This window comes from Sodiomyces alkalinus, assembly GCF_003711515.1.
Source record: "Sodiomyces alkalinus F11 unplaced genomic scaffold SODALscaffold_3, whole genome shotgun sequence".
Classification (NCBI taxonomy): Eukaryota; Fungi; Ascomycota; class Sordariomycetes; order Glomerellales; family Plectosphaerellaceae; genus Sodiomyces; species Sodiomyces alkalinus.
Window position 1 is genome coordinate 3,346,563 of NW_021167081.1, and position 8,963 is coordinate 3,355,525.

The following is an 8,963-nucleotide window of genomic DNA, read 5'->3' on the forward strand; positions in this document are numbered from 1 at the left end:
GTATTTATACACTATTATAGTCGTAGGCGTAGTATTATAGAGTGAATCTTCCTAGATTTCCTCTATCTTATTAGCCGTAGCAGCTACTACTTCCCGCCTCTTCTATATCGCGGTATCTACGCGGCTTTTAAAACTATAGTTATGTATCTTCTTTTCTATAACCTTCGTAATATCTTCGCGGCCGCGCTAGATATACGGGCGTATATCCGGTCTTACGTATTAATAGGCGGCGGTAGTATAGAGGTTCTTATATATCTTGTAAGGCCTCCTTATTACGGGAGGGATAGCCTTTACGGACGTGTTATTATAAGGACGCTTCTCATTATCTTTATTATTAGTAGTATCCTTAGTATCGGGGAGGTTCCTAAGGGTGTTAAAGGTACCTCCCCCGACTCTAGGCTTTATAGCGGTGGATTATAGGCTCTTTATATTACTAAGAACCGCACGTAAAGCCTTTACGAAGTCGTTAATCGTTAGCTTATTTTCTGTAATCTAATCGTAGTTATTTACTAGGTAGTTATTACTCTATTCCTAGGCGACCGGTCTAATAGCTTTTAACGCGTCTTCCACCTAATAGTCCGCGCTTAATAGCTCTAAAACGCCTATATATTTATAGTGTAGTATCGCTATTTTCTAGCTTACTACCTAGGCGTCTATATCCTTAGGTATAGCCTTTATAGACGTGGTGGATTATCGGTATAGGACTAAGGCTTCCTTATAGAGGTCTATAAGTATTAGTCCTGCGTGCGTGTGTAGAAGAGGAATCTAGGCCCGCGGATTATTTACGGTATTATCCTATAGCTAGGCGAGGACGTTACGTAATATAGTGTAAATAGTCCCTTTAATATAGGAGCGTACCTTATTAAACTCCTTCTACTACGCGTCGTAGTCTACCTTTTCCTCGCGGTATACGCGGTGATCTTATAGGTAGCGCGTGCGCCCCTTTTTAGAGAGGTTATCGATAGACGTAGGCGTCTTAGTCAGAGGCTCTTTCGTTACGGCTATATCCTTCCGGCGGGCGGCTATCTTTTTCTTACCGGCGGCCGTGGCCGCCGTAGTAACGGCCGTAGTAGTAGCGGCGTCCGTAGCGTCTATAGCCTTATCGCCCTCTAGCGTGATAGTAGAAGATAGAGTAGCCGTGCCGGTAATAGCCGTGGCCTCCTCCGCGTTAGGGTCCACGGCGAGGGCCTTATATTTACGGATATTAGGCGGCGTAAGTATAAGGAGGAGATAGGCGTTAGCCTCCTTATCGCTTAGCTTTAGATTAAGGTAATTATCCTAGTAGGAGGCCGATTTACCGCGTATAGCGCGCTCCTAAACTACCTAATCCCTTTAATTAATAAGGGTAATAACGGCCGCCTTCTATTCAGCATTAAATAAATTAGAAGATATCTTTACTAGTTTATCGTTTATCGGTTAGTTAATTAATAGGTAGGTTAATTAATCTGTTAATTACTTTTATTACGTCGATAGTAGTTATTTAAGAGTGCTTATATAGACGTGATTACTTCTTTATAGTGGAATAGGGGTAGCCTTATTAATATCTATCGTTTAGGCGTTATAAACCGGGCTTATAACTATCGCACGTTAAAAGGCATTTAGATAATTAACTTAGTAGAGCAGAAATCTTAGATATATATATATTATATTAAGTTATATCTAGGAGAGTCTCTTATACCCTTAATTTAGGTGGTGAAGACTCTGTTATAGGTACTAAGTTATTTAGATCCTATCCGGTCTTTTCCGGTATCCGCCCCTATTATATCCTGATACCTAAGGGCCCCGATATCCGAAGCCCTTAGTTATAGCGTGGATCCCCCCTGGATCCCCTATAGACCACGTTGTGGTCCGTGTGCCTATGCGACACTAGACCGTTCTCCTTCGAGTCAGTTTATCTAATACGAGTTAAACAAAGGATCTAGTTCGAGTCAGACAAAGGATTACGATATTACTACAGTATCGATCCTTTTAGAAAGAAAGAACAAATAAAGGATATTAACCCGTTCCCTCGGTTCGGTTCTTCCTTTCTTTATTCTTCTTCAAAATCGGTTTTCTCGAACTTCACGCGCGCAGAAATCCCACCTTATAATCCTATTATTACCTTCGTATTTTACCACCTGCTTTTCGTGACCTTCGTCCTTTCCGCTTATTCGCAATCTTAAAAAGTTATATATATTACTATTACTATACTATCTAATTAGCCCCGCGCTACTATGGCGCCGCCTATAAGCCACGTACTAAGAAATAATATATATAAAGCAAAATCAGAATACTAGCAGAGACTACTAGTTAGTTAAAACGCCGGGACGGTAAACCTATAGGACTATAAGCGGGAATACGATATAGAGGCAACGTGTAATAAGTTTTATAGGGTTATAGAAAGGAACGAGGGAAAAAATAAAGACGATCTTATAGATTATTAACTATCTACTATTTTATGGTTATAGGCCGAGCCCTACCCTACCCCCCTACTACTGGATATAGTAGCACCTACCCTTAAAGGAGGTAGAAGAGCCTACCTTACCTATTCTCTTTATTAATTAAGTAAAAGGCATAATAGGAATAATCCCTGGGGATATAACGAGACCAAATATAGGGTAACACGGCCGCTATATAGCGTAAGTACCGCGGTACCCCCTTAGGCCCTACTCCCTTACTAGCGATTAGCCTAGAGTAACCCGAACCCTAGCCTACTACCCTTCCTATTAGCCACTAGCCTAAAAGTATACTCCAGATACATAGCAGAGATAAAGCGGGCCTATATTATCTCCGCAGCGATACTACTCTACCTAAGGAAGCGTATAAAGGTTTTCCCGGTATTCCCCCAGGTTTTCCCCTCTATAACTATATAAAAAAAACCATATAGCCTAAAACAGGCTCCTATAGATTAGATAGGACAGCGGAGTAAGATAAATAGATATATAAATAAATAACTATATCTACCTAAGATACAGTATATTAATAGAATTAGTTATATCCTTTATAAATATTTAATATTAGTAATATATTAGTATACTTATAAGAAACAGAGCTGCGCTATTTGTTAGTATTGTATAGAATGGAAGGAAATACGCTCGGACCGCTAACCGCTCGGCAAGACTAGATCGCTATATTAGTACTAAGTTAAAGTCTTTTTAAAATACGACTATTAAGCCCTAATAGCATTATCCGTTACATTGTACCTTTTCCCCGGTATAATAGCATCTTCCTTGGCAATACTATATATAATAACATGGCAGCCTATGTATGTGCAGAGAAGAATCAGTGCTAATATTCACTCGCTATATGCCAGATGTTCTGGTCATGGTTTGGTATTATATTCTCGAAGCATCTCCGCGACGCCGGGTTCAATGCCGTTGTCTGTCTGAAGGTCCGGAATCTCAGTCCCCTCGTCTAGCCTACGTTTCTTGGAGCCGTTGATGGAAGTCGGCAAAGCCTTGTAGTGACTGGCAAGGTTTGATAACATCTCAATGCCAGAGGTGACAGGTCCTTGGTGTTTTGCATCTTGAGTTTGAACCTGCGGACCGTTGTCGTTGTCAAATTTTGAACGGAACTCTGGTACCTCTGCGCCTGCATGACCTATTGATGTCGGCTCAACTGGCCCAGGATCGAGCGGAGGTGGGGTAAGCTCCTCTATCTCGGGTCGTTCTGGCTCAGCCAGAGGACTGTCAGCGGGACCATCAGGCGATACCTGCCGGTTTTCTGGAACGGGAAGCGTGCGCATAATGGCGATTTCGATCTCCTGCTTTTTGCTTTCGATTTCGGCTTTCCGAGTGGCCAATGTGCTGAGCTTGGCTTCGTCCGTGATGAGGGCCTCCCGGTGGGAACCAAGTAGCTTCTCGAGTTCTTCAATGAGGCTCATCCGAGCCTGAATGGACTCCCTTACTGCAACCTCAGCGGTCGCTAGGCTCCGAACGAGGCCGTTCAGTCGTGCAGCGTAGACTGGAGCGGATGGAATGGGAGAATCGCGTCCCCGAAGATTGTCCCAGTCATGATCTGCAGAATCTGTACTCGACTTCGCTGGCAGCCGGGTTTTCTCGACTTTACCATACACCGTTAGAAGGGGAGACAGCTCCGGCGGAATCGAGCCGGTAGTAGAACCGAAAGCCCCATTACTTCCCGCCTTCGACTTTTCTACGTCTAGGTATGTGTTAGTGTACAGTCGAATGTCACTTAAAGGTGGGAACCGACGAAAATGCAAACCTTGTAGCCTTGCTTCGATGGCCGCCTGTATAGCTGGATCGAAAATGGATCTGTCGGCCCAGACTTCAACGACCCGCCTGAGCTTTGCTTGGATATCAGAAGGGGCCCCCTTGTAAGCAACAGCCAGAGCTTCGGCAATGATGGGCGAGAAGGCCATCACGAAATCCTGCCTGTGCCGTGCCTTTGACTGTTGGGTGACCTCTACGGGAGGCATTGAGTAAGGTAAGTGTTTGTTGTCTCTGTAGACACACCGGGCGACGACAGAAGGCAGCTTACCATTAGCGAGGTAAATCAAGCTCAAGCGCCTGATGCTGGACGAATCTCTCAATCTCTGAAGCCAAATATGGGCTGTTCGTTCAGCATGTCGCCTGGGACGGTTAGCAGGCTCATCATAACTCGACCTATTGACACCTCATGAATTCCTTAAGATGGACTGCCTCGTACCTATGGAACATAATCCATTGAGCTGCAGTCGCAATGCTGTCGTGGCTTTCATTGAGAGACGAGAGCCTGGATAATACCGAATCGTCGCTGAAGGCCATCTTGCCTTCTGCGTCGTCTTGGCCACACTTTGTGTCCTAGGTTGTTGGATGACCCCTTCGAGACGGGCCAGAATGAGCAGATTGTGCGGGAATAGAGTGGCAAACGTTTCTCGCCTTCTAGTCGAGAGGAAGAATGGAATATCCGGACACAGACCCGATGGAAGATATTACCGAAGGACGATATTACCGAAGGACGACTAGCATATACGTGTCAGGACACTAGTTTAGGAAAGCATAACGACAGGTATTTTGGAAGCATAATAAGATGGATGAGAGAACACGACATTCGGCAAGCTCAGAAGTGTTGCCAGGATCAGAGCACCATAAACAGCCGCTTAGGTGGCAGGTGTCAGAACTGTCCCATGGGCACAGACCATGCCTGACTAAGGGCTTCGGATCTCGGGGACCTCGGGTATCAGGATATAATAAGGGAGGGTACCGGAAAAGACCGGATAGGATTTAAATAATATAGTACCTATAACAGAGTCTTTACTGCCTAAATTAAGGGTATAAGAGACGTACACAGATATAACTTAATATAATATATAGACACGAGATTTCTGATCTATTAAGTTGATTATATAAGTGGCATTTTGACGTGCGACACGGACCTCGGGTATCAGGATATTTTTTAAGAGCCGTTATTCCGACTATAGCAACCGGTTATTCCGACTATAGTTCGGTTATAGTCCCATAAATTCCCTTTTTCGGAATTCTATCTTCCACACATAACTATAATATATGTACGGTTATAACGATTATAAATAACTATAATATCGTTTTTAAGCTATTTACGTAGGAACTAATCTAACTCCTCTAGCTAATTAAAGACAGGAGTAGGTATAATCTTAATAGCTCGGATTAAAACTCGTTACTATATTTTATAGTTAAATCCCACTAATTAAGGTTATATTATAGAATCTAGCTCCCTATCCACCTATTACTCGAATATCTAACTACTACTACTATTACTATTACTATTACAATTAACGGATTAGTTTATCTATTCGATTAAAGCCGATTATAGTATTAATAGCTCCTCTACCTCCTCTGCCTCCACGTCCACGCCGACGCCTATGGACGCGGGAATCACGACAACCTTATTATTAATATTATTATTATTATTATTATTATTATTATTATTATTATTATTATTATTATTATTATTATTATTATTATTATTATTATTATTATTATTATTATTAGTATTATTCTTATTCTTACCCCGCTATCCTATCTACTTTATAGGAGTCTAACTTTAGACTATATAGTCCTTCTTAGTTAGCTATAAAGAGGAAAACCCAGGGTTCCGGGGAAAACCTTTATACTCGTCCTTAGTAAGAGTAATACTATTACGGGGCCGAGATAGCCCCGGTTCGTCTTTTCTACGTATCTAGATTATACCTTTAGGCTAATAGGTAACAGAAAGGGTAGTAGGCTATAGTTCGGGTTAGCCTAGGCCGGCCCTTAGTAAGGGGCGGGGGGCTAGAAGGGGTACCGCGGCGCCTCTGCTATATAGTGGCCGCGGTACGCCGTATCCGGCCTCCTTATATCCCCGGGGGCTATTCCTATTATCCCTTCTGTTTAATTAATAAAAGGAAAAGGTAAGGTAAGCTTTCCTGTATCCCTTAAGGGTAGGTGCCTTTTATATCCAGCGGTAGATAGGGAGGGCGGCGCTCTGCCTATATCCGTATAGATAGTTAATAAACGATAAGGACCTTTTTCTTTTTTTACTTTTTCTTCCTATAACGTCTTAGAGCTTACTATAGGTTTTCCATTACGCTATATTTCTATTTATAACCTTATAGACCTATTATAGCAGCGTTATACTAACTAATAACGCCTTCTAGTTCTCTATATATAATTCTTTCCTAATTCCTTAACTAATATATAATTCGTGGTTTATAGGTATCGCTGTAGTAATATAGAGTTAACTAGGTAGTGTTATAGTAACGAATATAATAATAATAATAGTAATAATAAATATAAGTGCTAGTGCTATGGTAGTACCTTCGTAGTAGTATACTAACTATTATAGATACCTCCCTATAATAACGATAATAATCGCCGCTATAAGCGTTGTATAACCCGTGTTATACCGTATATATACCTTTATAGTATTAAGGTAGTATCTTATCGTTAATATATAGTAGGTGCCGTGGCTATAGTAAACGCATAAGGTTATATCCTAATAATATTAAAGCCTACTCTAATATACTAAGCACGGGCGCTATATACTTTTAGTATACTAATAGCCGATATTCTCATAAGGATATAAGTGGTCCCTTTACTGCGAGGGTGCTACTAGAGTGCTAGGGCAGATAGGTCTAATAGGGTTTTAGGTCCCCCCTGCTACTAAAACTAATAGTAATATCTTATAGAAGTCTATCTAGCGTATATAACGGCTAAGGCCACCAGTAGCATAGGTATCGCTACGGTTAATAGTTCCCCTTTAGTATCTTAGTAGTGCTGTGCTAATTGTTTAGTATTTTATAGGCTATAGAGTGCCTAAAGACGGCGGCTTTATCCTCTAGACGGGCTATCTCTTAGGTGCTACTTTCTGGTCCCGGCCTCGGCGGCACCTTATCGGAGGAGTTATAGAATATATTACGCTAACTTCGGCACGTTAAGGGTATAGCGGGTATCTTATTAGATTATTATATAAGTGGCCTCGATAAGGTCCCCTTACGGCCCCCTTACGGTACTAAGTCGGCTAACTATTTTATTCTAGGGTCTTAAGTACGTTAAGAGCGGCGTTAATACCTTTAAGAGGTGTAATAAGAAAGATAACGAGGAGTAGTCGTTTTGGTGCCGCCGGGGTCCTAGGTTATAGGGCCTCTATATAATTATAAAATAGCTATTATATCCCCCGTTATCCTATTACCTATAGGCCTTTAGGCGTAGAGCTTCCCCCCTGTTAGAACGTCCGCCACGATATTACCGTAGCGGATATATAAGGGCGTCTTAAGAAGACTAAGCCCTACGCTATACTAGGGCTAGACGGACTCTTAGCAGGGCTCTTAAAGGGCTATAGAACCCCCCTATACTAAAGGCTAAGTATAATCTTTATAGCGTGCCTCGAAGCTAGCTATTACCCGAAGCGGTGCCGCTATACTACCGTGGTGGTACTTAGGAAAGAAGGCCGGCCGCCGGCCGACTACGGAATAGCGAAAGGGTAGCGACCGATATTACTTCTTAATATAATAGGTAAGGTCCTTAAAGGAATACTCGCTAACTATATCGCCGCTATAGCAGAGGAGTATCGGCTCCTCCTAGACGGGTAAATAAGTAACCGAATAGGGCGAAGTACCGAGATAGTAATATAAAGAGTCACGGAAGCCGTAAGGGCGAGCTGGGCCTATAGTAGCACCGCTTTAACACTGTAACTAGATATTAAAGACGCTTTCGATACCGTCCCCCACGCTTATCTTCTTAAGGTACTTAAAAGGAAAGGCTTCCCCCCCTAGCTTTCTATACTAATAAGCAGTTTCCTCAAAGACTGCACGGCCTAACTACTACTTAATAGCAAGATATCCTCCCCGTAGTACCTTAGGGGGGGTATCCCATAAGGCTTACTAATATCTCCTATCCTCTTTATTCTTTATATCTTTACTCTTTACGAGGAACTAAAGGCGACTCCTAAAATAATAGTAACGGGTTTTATAGATAATACGAATATTATCGCCTTCGGGAGAACTAAGATATAAACATAGTACCGCCTCGCCGCCGCGTAGCAAACCTGCCTAAACTAGGAAGTAATAAGCGGACTATAATTTAAACTAGCTAAGTATACTTATATCTCTTTTACGAAGTCGCGCTAACCCTTACCCACGCTACTCCCCATTAACGCTATATTAGTGCCGGTAGTAAAGGCGATAAGGCTTTTAGGTATTTAGCTAGACTGAAAACTCGATTTCTGATAATATACTAAGGATTTAAAGAGTCGCTTCGCTACCTAAGTATATTCCCTTTTAAGGCTTAGCGCAGTAGTGTAGGGGTATAGCTTTAGAAACATCAGGCGGTTATACCTTATAGTAATTAGACCGGTAATAGCGTACTATACTTTAGCTGTTTATAGGATTAGAGTAGGCCCCCGATACGGCCCTATAGCGGCGCTTATAGCGGTGTAGAACCGGTATCTTAGACTAATAGCAGGAGCCTATAAGGCTATATCTATTAGGGACCTCGAAAAGGAGACTTTTATCCCCCCCTTAACCT

General features: G+C 42.2%; 1 protein-coding gene across 1 annotated transcript; it reads right to left on the bottom strand.

The window, feature by feature from the left end:
- Nucleotides 1-3,088: 3,088 nt before the first annotated feature.
- Nucleotides 3,089-5,043, bottom strand: SODALDRAFT_332270 (DUF618 domain-containing protein). The gene is made up of 4 exons (XM_028611662.1): nucleotides 4,648-5,043; nucleotides 4,480-4,571; nucleotides 4,204-4,404; nucleotides 3,089-4,140 (listed from the first exon to the last, which is right to left on the bottom strand). Exons 1-4 carry the CDS (start codon nucleotides 4,743-4,745, stop codon nucleotides 3,302-3,304), a joined length of 1,230 nt encoding a protein of 409 aa, XP_028467913.1. The 5' UTR covers nucleotides 4,746-5,043; the 3' UTR covers nucleotides 3,089-3,301.
- Between the last annotated feature and the right edge of the window lie 3,920 nt (nucleotides 5,044-8,963).

Excerpts from the sequence above, each read along its gene's own strand:
- SODALDRAFT_332270 (XM_028611662.1), bottom strand. The coding sequence starts at position 4,745 with ATGGCCTTCAGCGACGATTCGGTATTATCCAGGCTCTCGTCTCTCAAT. Across the intron at positions 4,572-4,647 it reads CAATGGATTATGTTCCATAG|GCGACATGCTGAACGAACAG; the intron begins GTACGAGGCAGT and ends TAACCGTCCCAG. Across the intron at positions 4,405-4,479 it reads CTTGATTTACCTCGCTAATG|AGGTCACCCAACAGTCAAAG; the intron begins GTAAGCTGCCTT and ends TGCCTCCCGTAG.